The 15,307-nt window shown below is 43.1% G+C and overlaps 2 protein-coding genes across 4 annotated transcripts in view; both read left to right on the forward strand.

Annotated features, from left to right (window-relative positions):
• The window catches only part of CDCP1 (CUB domain containing protein 1), an 88,379-nt gene extending 77,326 nt beyond the window's left edge, over positions 1 to 11,053 (forward strand). The window contains exon 10 of the transcript XR_007630495.1: positions 11,040 to 11,053. The gene's annotated coding sequence lies outside the window, so the exon portion shown is untranslated. The remainder of the gene's footprint in view (positions 1 to 11,039) is intronic.
• Positions 914 to 15,307, forward strand: part of ZDHHC3 (zinc finger DHHC-type palmitoyltransferase 3) — a 33,192-nt gene continuing 18,798 nt past the window's right edge. For 2 of the 3 annotated variants that reach the window (XM_050328874.1, XM_050328888.1), the window contains exons 1-3: positions 914 to 997; positions 12,155 to 12,484; positions 14,642 to 14,766. In XM_050328874.1, the coding sequence (XP_050184831.1) occupies positions 12,179 to 12,484; positions 14,642 to 14,766 (431 nt within the window). In that variant the 5' untranslated portion in view covers positions 914 to 997; positions 12,155 to 12,178. Of the gene's footprint in view, positions 1,002 to 12,154; positions 12,485 to 14,641; positions 14,767 to 15,307 lie in introns of all 3 variants that reach the window. The other variant, XM_050328881.1, reaches the window with a different exon arrangement.

Genomic DNA, 15,307 nt, shown 5'->3' on the forward strand with positions numbered 1-15,307 from the left:
ATTAATGCCTGGTGAGGCCACAAATAGTGAACGTGGAGAGTGTCAAGCAAACTCAACCCCTGCTCTGGCTCCAAACATGACACCTGCAGCAGTATGCTCTGTCACAGAATCTTGGAATGGGTAAGGTTGGAAGGGACCACTGTGGGTCATCTGATTCAACCTTCCTGCTTAAGCAAGGTCATCCCAGAACACACGGCACAGGATTGTGTTGATGGTTCTTGAGTATCTCCAGTGAGGGAGATCAACCTCTATGGGCAACCTGTTCCAGTGCTCAAACACTCCCACATTAAAGTTGTTCTTCCTCATATTCAGGGGGAACTTCCTGTGCATCAGTTTCTGCCAATTGCCTCTCATCCTATTGCTTGGCACTACCAAGAAGAGTCTAGCTCCATCTTCTTGGCACACTTCCTTCAGACATTTATACAAATTAATGAGGTCCCGTCTCAGTCGTCTCTTCTCGGGGCCGAGCAGGCTCAACTCCCTCAGCCTTTGCCCAGAGAGATGCTCCAGTTCCCCCAGTCATCCTCACTGCCTTCCACTGCGCCCGCCCCTTCTTGGGTGCCGCAGGATTTTGGATACCTGCAAACCAAAACCACCCTGAACGTGGCTGGGGGCTCAGAGATACGCAGCGAGGCAGAACCATCAGCTCCCACGTAAAAACAAAAAAAGTGGTGGGTTCTCTTCCCCTCACAAAACCCGCGTTTCCCGCACGCCCGAGACGCGCCCGTAACAGAGGCGGGCCCCGGCCGCACCCTGTGCCGGTGCCCGCCCATGGGTCGGGCAGAGCAGGGCAGGGCAGGGCGTGCTCTGCCTCCTCCCGCCGCCGTTCACTTCCTGGTTCCTCCCCGCGGCCGCTCCACCTCCTTCCTCGCCGAGCCCGCGCAAGGGGCGGGCGGGCGGGCGGGCGGCGGAAGGGGGTGCCGTTCCGTGCCGTGCCGCTGCCGGCGCGGGGGCGGCGGCAGGGCGCGCCGGACCCGCGGCGGCGGCGGCCAGTGGGGTAGGTGGGTGCGACTGACAGCGCGGGGCGGGGGGGCGCGGGGCAGGTGTGTGCGCCGGCGGAGTGGGGCGGGAGCGGGAGCCGGGAGGGAGAGCCGGGAGCGAGAGCTGGGAAACGGGAGCGGGCCGCCGGAGCGGAGCGGCGCGGCCATCCCGCCACCGCCTGCGCCGCGCCACCAGCTGCCCCCTTGGCCCTGCCGCTGTCGCCGGTGTCGGCGCAGCCCTCCGGCCGTGCGGGAACCGCGGGATGGCCCGGCCGCCCGGGGGCCGAGCGGTGCCCGCATCCCTCCGCGGGGCCCCCGGCAAGGGCTGGCGGCGGGTCGTGTCCAGCGGCGTCTCCAGGAGCTTCTGGCATCGGTCGGGAAACGGGAGGTGGGCTCCCGCTCTCCCCTCGCCGCCGTCCGGCACTGGGCTTTAAATACTACGAGGCTAAACACGTTAAATAATACCGGGCTAAATACGTGGTTTAGGTCTGCTCCGCGGCCTTTCGGAGCAGCGTTGAGTCCCCTCGGCAGGAAATTTAAACTCGGAGTCTCCAGCGTTTTCTTCGGGGTCCCGTGGCTTGTTAATGGATTGCAGCGGTGGGACGGGGTCCTGTAATCCGTCCGTGCGTTTGAGCGATGGGGCACGTCCAGCGAGCAGCTGCACAGCGAGTGGAGCTCACCCTCTTGCTTTGGAGGTGGCCGCGGTCACCCGGCGTGTGACCTGACTGCACCTGTCCGATGGGCCCATCGGCCGGTTGTGACCGCGGCATCGGGAGTAATCTGTGTTGAAACCGTGGCACTGCACTGTGGAGGGTTTAGTTGAAGTGGATGGTGAGTTACATGGCAGTAGGAAGCGATCCGGACTCGTTTAGAACAGCAGCTTCTAAGTATTACTGGAGTAGTTCTGTGAAGTAATTTTTAAGAAGAAGCAAGAGTTCACGATGGCTCATCAGAAAACAGTCTTCAAGAAAACAGGCCTTGGGGAGGAGGAGGCAGCAGTCTGGTCCTTGATGGGCTCTCCTGTGTGCCGCTGAGGGACACAGGATGGACAAAAAACTTGTTTAGGTTTCTTTCCTTTGATCCTGATTTAGAAAAGATAAACTGTGTTTTTCAGTGTGCAAAAAAAATTTTTTTTGCCGGATTCTTGACATGGCAAAGGTGTGCACTGTCGTATCTGTAAGGAAGGAATCCAAATTCAGATGGTTGTTCTGATACAGTGGAATCACTGACAAGGAAGGGACTGGCGGGTTGCAACGAGTGGCTGCGTTGGGTGTCTGATGGTGTAGACAGCAAGGCGTTAGTGAGTACCATGTTTTTCTTTGCCTAATGAAAGCAACAAATAAGTCTTGTGTGCAGTGCTACAGGCATTTTGGTGATAAGAGTCATCATAAGAGGAGCCATGCCATTCGTATGTCATTAAAGATGCAGCCCCCCTGTTCAATAAAGAGCTGGTCCTTCAAACACTGTGACTGTCAGCATAGTTCTTGGTGCTGTCTCACTGATGCAATAGTGTTTGTCATGCCAGCGGGAGCTGCTGGTGGTAGGAAGTTGTGTCTGACTGAATGCTCACTGAGATTTAGAAGGTGCGACCCAGAAGCTGAGTGTAGTTGTAGGTTTATAAAAGGGCAAATATAAGGTCTGCCTAAAGGCCAAAATATTTGTTGCAACATTTAATACCTACTGAGTATTTTTGTGTATGTTTCTGCTTCCTTTTAATTTTCATTTTAGGTGGTGTAATAACAGACAAGGGTGTGTATTTCAGTTTGAAATTGCTTGTTTGGTAGTAGACAAGAATACGCAAATGTAATTTAACTATTGGAAGTAGGTTGCAAGAAGATGATCGCTTAATTCCTCAGCAGATGCATGTCTGTTGTGCCCAAGTACTTATGTGTCTTTTCTGGGCAGCTCCCCTTGTGTTAGCAAAGAAGAACTTACAGTCTTCAGCGGCATGTGTGTATCCTGGGCAATGGTAACTTGGCTTTGGTGAATCTTTTCCATATCTAATATTAATTTACTTTTCTTGATGGGTAGATTGTTGTGCAGCTCCCAACAGAACAGAAGCTAGCAGTGTCTCATAGTCAGTGCAGTTTAAACCCCTGTGTTGCGTTTTTTCAGGAAAACTTGCTCATGGAGCAAGGAAGCTTTACTGTGCAGACATTTCCCATACATCTGTAATGGGGCATCTCTCCTCCCACAGTGGTGTCAGTCTGAAAATGGCTTGGCTGTAGCTCAGCCAGTCTCTGCAGATGTTAGTTGGCTGAGCTTACACTTTTCTCTGGTCCCTCTGCAGTGTAGACATGACCTTTTTCTTAGGGTGATATTTTGGAATACAGTTACTCTGCCTTCCTGACAGAAGACAGCAGGTAACGTAAAATATGACATGATAGAATAGCGTTTTGTCAGTTTTTATTTTCCCTTTCCTGTGCTTAGCTGGTTGAAGAAAACTAAATGTGAATGATTGCACCTGGAACATCATATTTGGCTTGTGCATGTAACTAATCTGAAGCTTAAGGTTGTATTAGAGAAAATGAGAAGTTAGAGCTTTCCTAATTAGAGCTGCATGTTTGGTTTGTGCAGATAATAAGAAAAAAAGATAGCCTTTAGCTTGACTGGAACTGCAGTGCAGCAAGATTGCCAGTAACACTTTACACATTGTCCTTTCGAGAGGGAGTCCAAAAGAGCGAGCCAGCTTGTGTCTGCAGGCTGTGGGTGCCAAAGACCTCCCCACACAGCAGCAATTTCCTGCTAGTGAGTGCAAGGTGTTGAAACAAGGTGCAGCCAGGTACTGGCTCTTACTGCATAGGAGCACTGCCATGTTCACTCCTGTCGCCTGCTCCTGGCTGTGCCCCCAGGGTGGGGGGTACTCGGGAGTGCTTTTGGGGACTGAAATGACAGATTTGTCTAGGCTTGTAGCCTCATATCTCTTTGCCCCACCAGGTTACAGGGTGACCATATAGAACTGGTGCTCTTACGGGAGAAGGAGTAGAAGTGCAAGGAAAGGGGAGGGGAAAAAAAAGCAGAGGATAGGGATGGGAAGGTACAGAAATAAGAGGGAAGGCTGCAGCAGCAGAGTTCAGCTGGAAAAATGTTGGGAAACACTGTTCCAGGGGCAAGTAAAACAGCAAGTAAAACAAGGACACCAAAACCTCACTGTTAATACCCTTGGACAACAGAGGAATGTTGAATGAGAGGAAATGCAGGGTTCTTGTTGATGTTTTTACTGCTGGGCTGGTGTTTGTGAAGTTCAGCTGTGAGTTTTGCAATAATGCAGAACTGACAGGGGCGACCAATCTTAAACGTGGTGCAGCATGCAGAACTTAAAGCAAATGGACTCAAGCTGAAACAGTATGAGTGAATAAAGGTAGTGTAAAGTTCTATGCTATTTAAAAAAAGACAAGACATATGCAGGCGCAGTGGGAAGGCAGTAGTACCAAATCATAGACACAGAGAGGGCTAGAGCAGGTGATAAAGAAAGATAGTAACGTGATATACATCTTTGTGTTCTTGCAATGACTACTTGAATTACTGATGTCCAATACAGAATAGAATAGATAAGTAGCATATTATATATTGTAGTTGGTCTGGGCTTGAACTCTCAGTATTTAAAAGGATAACAAAATTAAGGTTTAGACACAAAACTTGTATTTTTTATTGGAGGCAGGGATCCCTTCTGCTTGCTAATGCAACAGTGAGCAAGACAAAAAATGCTTAGTTTGCCAACTCAGGTGTCCTTTGCTACATTTCAGAAGCTTACATACAGCAACTTTGAACCTGCAGGTTTTTCCAGTTCTCTGAAGCAGCAGCATAGGCTTCTTCTAGTCATGATTTTAACTTCAGGCCTTTGCAGGATAGAGGTGATAATTTTTTTGGTCCCTGTGTTATTATTGTTCTTTTTTAATGTATGCTCTGTGCATTTTCTGTATTTAGTTTAGGTATCTGCTTAGGTGTAATATTTAGATTTAAAATCTAAATGCCTGTATCTTGCCTGTATCTTACCTATATCTTCCTGTGTCGTAAGGAAGAAGAACAAACTACAAGCGGGAGAATAAAATCAGGGAGAGTGAGTGACATGCTTGGGAAGGGGTGGCTGTAGCAACAGCAGATGAGAACCAGATGCTGTATTAGACCATCTTGAGTGAAAACGCATGTCTGATAGTTACAAGTGCTCTTTCTGACTTGAAAGATAGTATTTAAAATATTTTTTTTTGCACCAGAGTGATTCTGCCAGCTTCTTATTATGATTAAAATTTTAAAGCTGCAACTCTTCTACTTTGGAAAATATATTCCTTTTGCCATGAAAGTTGTGTAGCTTTTAAAATAGATGCTAAAAATAATACTGGTTGTGTAGATAAACCTTCCCCTTTAATTTTTGTCTTTCTTTAAAAAAAAAAAAAAGTTGATACAGGACAAATTGTGAACTTAAATTCCCTTAATCCAGGGGTTTACTGTTTCAAGTCTTGAATCAGCATCAAAAATTGCAAAGCTATCTATAAGACCAGGGCAGCTTCTTGTGTTTTGTCTCTCATGAGGCTGTGTATTCAGGATAACTGCAATGCTGTGGGAAAGCATGACATACCCATCTGTTGTTTTCTGTTTCCTAGTGCAGTCCCTCCTGCAAGATTGCTCTTTCCTTCTGATGCTTAACTCCAGATAGGTGGCAATGCAACAAAGATAGTTGGTGTTTGTATGTTCAGGATTAGTATTTCTCTTTTGACTTAGGTTAAGTAGCTTGTGTGTATTTAGTCGTATTGGGAAACTGTAAGATTGAAGTGACAGAATTTCTCTGTTCCCCTTGCAGCTCTTATAGTGAAAAAGTCATGTTATTTTGTAATGGTTCATACTTAATGACAGTATTATAAAGTACCTTCTGTCTCTGATCAAAGGCTTATTAAGATCACCAACTTTGTGATCAGACCAAGTGAGATCCAAGTCTGACCTCAGTCTCTGTTGCCCTTGTGATTTGTGTCCTGTTCCTAGATGTTGCCCCAATTTTGTCACTCATCTATAGTGGTCCAGTGTTTTTGTACCTTGGACAGTAACTACATTGTCTTTGCTCTCCTTTGCTGAAGCTGGCAGCTGACAGGCCTTTTAGGTGGGGGTGAAATCACTTACCAGATAACTCAGACTCTTGGATCAGTCTTAATTGCGTTATCACTTATTTATACAATACATATCTATTAGTTAAACAGAAAGGATGCAGACATTAACCAGGAAGCTGTTACTGTCTGCCCTGAGAGACTGCATACCACAACCATCAGGATAGGGAAACCCTTATGTTTGTAACTGAGAAAACATGGCCTTATTTTCCTTACTGTTCTAATGCAATTCCTCTGGCACTCTTCAAATTGCTTCTTGTCTGGACTGACATAAATTAGGCGAGCACTGAGGGGTTTGTGCCCTATGTGGCTGCATCCCTCTTGAGCCTGTCACTCTCAGCCCAATCCAGGCCCTCAGGATAGAGTTTCCAGATCCTACAGGCGTCTTTGAGGTAATTTCCCCCTCCCCTTGCTCGCCTTGGGGAGGAGTTCCCTTGACGTATTTGTACTCCTATTCAAATGTGTTCTTCAGAAATGCATGACTTCAATTAAATATTCCCCTCTATTAAGATGCTTCTAATAAAAATAATAAGAGTATGATTTTAGTGTGATCCATTTTTACTAAGATCTTGTCGCATGGCCTCTTTGAAATAAGAAATAAGTTAGAAATAGAAAATAATAAATTATGATTCATCAAAATAGTTAACGATATAAACAGTTTTCTAAACTCTGACTATAAGGCATTGTTATACATCCTCTTACTCTCTCCATGTATAGAAAAATGTTATAAAAAGATTACCATCTGGTTTTATGTGCTTTCTTTTCCCCTTTTCAAGGGAAGTAATCCAAACCTGTGCATTTACCCTCAGGAAACACAAATTTATTTTAAGCCTTGTAATTTTTTAAACATTATTTTTTATGGATTTAATATAATTGACATCCTGATTTCTTTATGCCATTTTTCTTCAGCGTGGGAACTGAAACTGTTGAAATTGCATGACTTCAGGAGCCAAGGGTTCGGGGGAATCTCGAGATGTTTGTGAACCTCTTGCTAAAAGCATATGCCTAGCTGGTAATGTTGTACCTAGGCTGTAGCTATACTCCTTAATGTAGCCAGAATTTCCAGAAGAAAAATGAAAAAGTATCTGTGGTAGGCACAGTCCTGTTACCTGCTCCTGGGGCGTCTGGAGTAGGGCTAGCAGCACTGACTTTGCCCTGTGATCATTTGATCTGAGTCATCGGGTGTCCTGTAAACACTTCTATGCCCAGTTCTTCCTTATTGCTTTTGCCATTTTAACCCAATAGTAGGGTTTCACCTGTTTGGGGTTTTGAATTGGGATCAGGTTTGTTTTGTTGGTTGGTTGGTTGTTGTTTTTTTTTTTTTAACTGTGTGTAGAGTCCTGAAAATATTCCGATGGAGGTACAACTCTCTATAGCACATTTAAGCCTGCTAATAATAGGCTTGCTTTTTTTAGCTGCCTTTCACAGACCTGTTAGAAATGTCCCATTGACCCTCCAGAGTTTTGTGAACCAGGGGTTGGAAACTGCCACGCTGATGGATATCTGGATGAATCTGCAGGAGACTGCCAAAAATTCTCAGCATAACTGGGCTGTTTCATTCCACTCCTGCTGATCAGATAAAGCTTTTTAGGCGTTGCAGGAGGCCATTAGAAAAAAAAAATATATAAATACTGGTACTCCTTTATTATTATCCCTGCTAGAACTTGCTTTGGTGAGTTCTGATAAGCTTGTTGTTAGATTTCGGCTGTATGGAGGTGTGACAGGAGGGGAAAGCATAGGTAAATATCGTGTTAGAAAGCACACTTTCTCTCCTGTCTGTTGCAATGGAAGATTAAATAAACAGTGTTTTAATCACTGCAGTTTTATGTACAGAAAAATGAAATATAAAAAGGAACTCTTTCAATTTCTGTCTATCAGGTGGAGTTTGTTGGTTTTATTTAAAGGGACATCCTGTCCTGCAGATCTAGATTGCCTACTTAAGCTGTCATGAATATAGTATGATTTCTAATAAAGGAAATGGTTGCAATGTACTAGTAATATTGTATTTTTGCAAGTCATACCCATGTGCTTTTGACTCCACTAGCATGAGTAATTACATGAAAATCAGCAGATTGACAATAATGTTGTTTTTAAGCTTTTTGTAGCTTTTACAGCATCAGAACGTCAGGTAGCTTTCAGGTACTTCTTAAGGCCCACATCATTTGTTTGTTCATTCTTTGCACATTCTTTGGTGGTCACAGGTCATGAAAAACAAGCTTTTTTGGACATGGCTTATGGCAGATCAAAAAACAGTTAATTTATATAGGGTGTAATAGCACGCTGTAAGTGTTCATTGTAGCAGGAAGTGGATTTTAATTTGTTTTGTTTACATTTCTAATTTGTATATTACATGTTTTTTAGTTGTTCCTGTAATGCCAAATGCCTTCCAGATAAAAAGAACAGGTCTTTGCTCTGTCATGTCATTAAGCTGAATTGATGTGTGTGTTGTCATTGTATCTCACACTTACCTAGTGGCCTCATGTAGCCTGACACCCAGATTAAGTCCTTAAGCCCTTTGCCTACATTGTTTACATATTGTTTGCTCCAGAGCAGGAGGGACTGGCATATTCCATCTGTGTGATAAATTAAATTCATATGCAGCATGGTTGAAGGGCAAACCAGTTAGGGCAAGTTACTGCTTCCTCCCCCCTACAGTGGTGTTGTTGTTGTATTATTTATATGAAAATATCTATTTGGACAACATAAACAAAAGCAGATGTTTGTGTATGTAAGAACAAGGTATTAAAAAAACCACTAACCAGGTCATGTAAGAGAGAAGCTGAGACTCTAAGCTCCTATAGATTGACTCTTGAGATAATGAACACTAAAACACACATATTTCTCAAATAAGGTACAATGTTTTATGTACCAATTACTGATTTTTCATTCTGTTGTCTGGTGATGCCTCTAAACCAAGCATTAAATAGCCAAGTACATTAAATAACAAATTTGTCCTCCAGCCAGAATTGGAGGCCTGTGCTCTGTCTCATAACTCTGCACTGCAGAAATGAGGCTCCAGACTTTCAGACTGAGGTGTCTTGAGGTTCCTTCCAGCTATAGGTTACACAGCTATACATTTTTCTTATTTTTTTTCCTCCAGTTTAGCTCAATAATATTTCTGAGAGAGAGTTGTAGGACTTTTATTGGAGTGAAACCACTTCTTGCACTTGCAAGAGAGATTTATTTCACTGGTAAAGTGTGCTGTTCAGGACTAAACCCACACTTTTAATCACTGTGTGTTTGTTCAGCTTTCAGTCAGCCTTTGCTAATACTGACTTTAAGGTGACCTGTCAAACTAATTCCTCTGTTAAATAGGAATTTGCTTTTCCTCTGACTGTTTCATTCCATTGCTTTGGGAAGCAAAACCTCAGGCGGAAAAAAAGGCTCAGTCTAGGGAAAAAAACCTGGAAGACTGTGTTCAGGACTATCCCAGCCTGTTACTGCTCCTGATGTGTCAAGGCTGACTTCTGTTTGAAAATTGAAATACCTAAATCACTGTTCTCTTTCTCACTTTTTAATGCAACATGATGTTACTGTAAACTAAACATTGTCGTCAGGCATGAGACTTTAATTATGTCAGCCCTGTTTTGAGCTCGCAAACCAGCATAACAATTTTAATAAGATTATTAAGTAATGCAGTGAAGGTTAACCTGTTTCCTTGAGGGAGGGGAAGGACCGAGTCTTAGAAATGCTGGTTAAGTCTGTGTGAATCTGTAAGTACATAATTGTCCTTACAGAAGTTGTGAAAACCTGGAGAAAAGGTATGGATTTACCAGTAGGCATAGATTTATCTGAACTTAGACCACCAGATTGTTTGGGTAATCACTGTTTATGAAAATTACATAGCTTGTGTTCTTAAGTATTGGGAGTCATGAGGCTAAATTATAGCTGTGGTTAAAATACACAGTAATTACAATGTGATACATGAATTTTATGAATGAGGAGAGGGCTTTTTGTTGTGGTTTTTCTTTCTCGACAAAGTAAATGACATTCTCACAAGGACCTTTTTATCTTGATTTTTCTGTTCTGTTTGATGTATTTATAAATACAAGACTGGTATGCTTTAACATTAATCCACGTGACTTTCTTCAGATTCATAAACCGTCTTAAACTCGCTTGGCAGCATACTGAATGCTCAAAGCAGAAAGATAAGAAAATACCTAATTCTCCTGGTTTATTTATTTACAGTTACGTTAGAAAACAAATATTGTAAATGGTCTAGTTCATCCCCTTCTCTGCACCTAGAAACTTAATGTTCCTGGCTTTTGCCTCTTGCTGTGGCAGTAGCAGTACCAGTCACCTCTCCCCGATGTCACTCGCACTAAGGCACACAGAGCTCATCCCTTCTCTGCTTGGATGTAATTAATTATCCTACTCGTTAATAACCTTAATCTTTGGCCTTAAAAGACTAATTTTCCTCTTACGAATTTGGTCTTCTTGAAATAATAACGAAAAAGCAAACTATCGTCTTCTTCCCTGTCTGGGTAGGGGCAATAACACTTCCTTTTTGGTTTGCATTATGCAGAATAGAGCTTTCTCCTTGTGCTTGACAGAGCTTAGTGATAACATTTGGAAAGAAGTTTAAAGTCCTAGGTACTTTTGCAATTTGCTCACTATGTTTTCTGTAAAACTTTTCCACTTTATATAGGCAACGGTGTAACTTTTTAAACTGGCACAAAACCCAGCTTCAGTATGAACTTTTTTGGCAGAAAGGTTAATTAATGGTGATCATTGTCTTCGTTTCTCTGAACTAAAACGGCATCATGCACGCTCTTTTTTTGAAAAACTGTGAGCAGGAGCCTTACATGTTGAAATAGCAGGAGGCTGGCCCCTTCCATTCAGGTACATGCAATTCAGTGCATTTGGTAGTAAAATTTTTGTAGCCGTTTTTGTAGAAGGTGGATCTTTAGAGGTTGCAGTGTTTTTGAGTGCTTAGAGCACTGTGCAAATACTCTGTGAAGAGGTGTCTTCGGAAGAAGCTGCTGGGTGTATCAAGAGCCGCTTTCAAGGCTTAGCGTTCCAGGTGCGCTCTCTTATTGAGTGGTGTACGTTCACACTGCAAATGGATTGATCCCTTGCCAGAGACTTATGAGCACCTTTTCTGTTTTCTCAAATGCCTGTGTTTGGTGAGAGTTACACTGAAACCATGGTAAGTGCCACACATACCTGGAGTATTACAGTTTCTGGCTCCAAGGTGGACCTTACCCTCTGGATAGACAGGGTGCCTGCAGAGAGGAGAGGACAGGGCAATGTCCTTGTTAGTACTACAGTGGAATGGAGCTGACTAGAAGTGCTAAAAGGGGAGGCAAAACAAATGTCTTTGAGGGATGGAGCCAAAGGTAGTGTGAGAGCCGTGGCAAAGCAGAAGACTTCCATGGGTTGTAAGGCCAAAGGAAAAGGTGAGAGTAGGAGACAGCTGTTGTTGGGGAAGAGCATCCTCCAGCCGAGACTAGAAGTTCCTGTCAAGATCTTTGCCAGGGTTGCTTCTTGGTCGATTCCTGCAAATCTAATTTTAGAGTGGTTTGGTTTTGCAGTTTTACAACAAAGCTGTGAGTCAATGTCTAAGGAGAAAGGAAACTTTTTCTGCTTGCTAAGTTACCCAGTATCTGTAGGAGATAGATAGGGGTCTCTCTCTCTGTAGAGACCCTTCCCCAGTTCTGAGGCAGCAAGAAGGGGCCCTGCCAGCTGTGCCAGGTCTTTCCTCTTTTCCTCACATGGCAATGCCCAGTTCGTGCTTCAGTTCCTGTTGGCTCCTACCTGATGACTTTTTCTTCATTAAAAAAAAAGGCTTGTTACCTTTCCGCAGGGGGAGGTGGAGGTGGCACACAGGTTGGACCTAATGTGTAATTAAGCGCATCTTAAAAGCACTTAGAGACTCTTCTGAGTAAGAAGTGTTCCGATAAGCGAAAGAGCGTGGTTTCCAAATCCATTATTTCGCATTTGATTTATTTACCTTTTTTGCTTTTTCAACTCTCTTTCTGCAATTTCGAATTTTCCCCGTGATCGCCGTGCCATTACACGAGCAGAGGGGCTGCACGTCTTGCGGAGTGGTGAACACTGTTTCTGATTCTCTTTCAGATGCAAGTATGGACATAATAGCCTATGATGATTACTCCACTCCACCGCTTCAGAGATATTGAAAGGACACCAGAATACCTCCAGCCGGAAAAGTGTGTTCCACCTCCTAGCCGCGCTTCCCTGGGAACAATGTGGTTTATTCGAGATGGCTGTGGTATTGCATGTGCTGTCGTTACCTGGATGCTGGTGTTCTATGCCGACTTTGTAGTCCTTCTTGTCATGCTAGTTCCATCGAGAGATTATGTTTATAGTGTCATCAATGGCACACTGTTCAACACCTTGGCTTTCCTCGCTTTGGCTTCACATTTTCGTGCTATGCTGACAGATCCAGTAAGTATACCTCTCTCTGTGCGTCTCGGAAAGAAACAAGGCGGTGTTTTTCTTGTCTGCTAGATGTTGGGTAACTCACTTGCCGAGTGAGTGGCAGATTTAAATAATCTTCTGTGTGTCAGCCTGCCGAGTGAGGCTGCTGATGTGGTATGCTAATTTTTTTCATCCCACTCAAGTCAGAAGCAAAGTCAAGGACCCAGCTTTAGATTCCCAGTGTGTGAGCAGCATCTCTTTTTCACTGGGAAGGAGAGTGTTTCTCTCTGACACTGTTTTCTCCCCAATGGCAGATCTCGTGTTTGTGGCTTGTCATGTCTTGACAAACAGTGAAGCTGGAAAAGCTGGTTTTAGTTGTCTGCCTTGGCAAGTATTGCTTCAGCAGAATGGAACAGAACGTGCGTTGTTTTGAAAAGCCATGTTACCATCTCTCATTCTCCTGATTTTGTTGAGTGTACTGGACAATGCTGAAATAAATATTGTGTGAGTGTGCTAAGAGCAGTTGGGCAAGTTGGGAAGCATCAGAGTTGTAAGACTCCCCTGTATGTATCCATAGGACATTGCTCAGAGAGATCTGATCTGCTGCTTTGTCATCTTTCGACTAGTGAGAAGATACAGTTTAGCAACATGAGGCTAATTCTGAGTGGCCTGTGATGGTTTATTTGCTTGATAACCCCTGGACAGTAGATTCAATTCAAAACCCCATCTGCAGTCGCCAGTGGAAGGAAAGACAAGCTTAGATTTCTCTTGTCCCCTTCCTCACAAGCGTTCTTGTTGCTGTCGGGAGTGGTGGTGCACCTCTGGTATTCTGTTCCTTCCAAATGTCATTTCCTACTTCAAACCTTGTTAGGTGCCATTAAGACTTCAGAACAAACCCTTTGTTTCTTAGATTCCAGTTCTTCCAGAAGCCACAGCTCTGCAGAAATGGCTTGATCTGGGGTAATCTCACAATTTATGGTAAAGGCTGTTGAATTGCACACACTGCTGCGCGGCAGAACTGTAAGCAGTAGTTTATGCTCTGAAACTTCTGATCATTGGACTGGGGAATAGAGGGCTGCAGCAGTTTGTTAGATAGTTTGTGTCCTAAGGGTGGTGGTGGTTGTTAATTACTGTATGTTGTGTGTGGCTTTTATGCCTAGGGCTGCATTGGAGAAGCAGATACAATCTCTAGTCATTCGGAAAAGATATGTTAATTCCTAGTGTGAGGTAGGATTTATGTGTGTGGAGGGCAAGGGCCAGTGGGATTTTGTTTCATTTTTTTAATGAGGAATTCAGCTAAATAAAATGCAGAAGGGAAGATAGAGAGAAAGGATGCAGTAACATCTGGCAGACAGTGTGAGTCAGGGATTAAGGAAGCTGCCAGGACATGGGGAGCCAGGGGCATTTCTAGGATCAGAATGAAAGAGAAATCACTGCTGAGGCAAACAAACAAAATTCTTATTATAAATAAATGAACACCTGAGTTCTTCAGAATTGATAATGTGTGGCTTGCATTTCAGGAACTGCTTCCTGTTGGTTCTTGCTAAAACGTTCCTAAGGTTTTGAACTCTGCTGAGTATTGAAGGGAGAGAACATGAGTTGTAGCATTTTGGGGAAATTGGTTTTGGTAATTTTTAAATTGGTTGGTCCTTTTGGGAGTTTTTGTGGAAAACACTATTGCCTAGAAGGCCTTATAATACTGGTTCAATATGCATTTCTCTCACTGATGTGTATCTTTCCTGTTTATTGCTCTTAGGATGTTGTATAGATGTGTTAAAAAGAGACTGTTCTATCAGAAATCTGTCAAAATATTGCTTCCCTGTTTTTATTTCAATAAAAAAAGCCTGGTATGATAAATTTGTTGATATGAAAAGAGAGGTGAGGATTCTTAAATATTTTAAGCTTACTATAGCATTACAGAAGAATAATTGCTTAAGCGAGGATTTATTGATGTTTAAAAAAACCAAAAAACCCCACCAGAATGATGTTTAAGTATGTGGTTCCATATTTTAGTACCACATTTTAATTTCTTTTCTGAATCTTCTTGCAACTCCGTTGATCTTAGGGAAGTTTTTATTTCTTTCTCTTTCCTCCCCTCCCATAGTTTTAAGTCATCCCGTTGTTCTTAGCAGTTATAATGTCCACAGGTTAATCTTCTGGTTTGTTGTGTTTTTTTTCCTGCAGGGTGCTGTACCCAAAGGTAATGCCACAAAAGAGTTCATTGAGAGTTTGCAGCTGAAGCCAGGCCAGGTGGTTTACAAGTGCCCAAAGTGTTGTAGCATCAAACCTGACAGAGCACATCACTGCAGGTAAAGTCTTTTCTGAAGATAGCTGTATTATCAAGACCTCAAGAATTATTCACCACTGTGCCTTGATCTAAATTGTTATTGGAGTCTGAGACTGGAGCGGGTAGATTGAGAGACTGGTATACGAATTCTTTTTCCAATAGTGCCAGGCACATTTAAGTTTCTCTGAAAAAAATCTCAGACCTTTCCTAACAAATTTTCATCTATAAGAGACTGGGGCCACTTCTTGCAAAGTGAGAAACACTTAAAATGAGTGCTACCTTGGCTCCAGCCTTGTAATTGGCATTCCATAAATTTTCATGTAAATGTGACTTAAAAAGAGACATTATATACCAGAATGCATAGAAATCTATAAAATGTAATGTCTCTCAGAGGGTCAGTGTCCTTTCCATTTTTATTTTTATTCACAAACCCATTTGTCTAACTGTGTATTCTACTTAGAAGTGATATTTAAGTTAAAACTAAAGTACGGATAACTGTATATATTTTTTAAAGAGCTCAGACTTCCACATTTTTATTGAGTACTGTGACTTTGTTTTGTGCT

Source organism: Myiozetetes cayanensis, unplaced genomic scaffold, assembly GCF_022539395.1.
Source record: "Myiozetetes cayanensis isolate MyiCay16 unplaced genomic scaffold, myiCay2020 scf1, whole genome shotgun sequence".
Taxonomy (NCBI): Eukaryota; Metazoa; Chordata; class Aves; order Passeriformes; family Tyrannidae; genus Myiozetetes; species Myiozetetes cayanensis.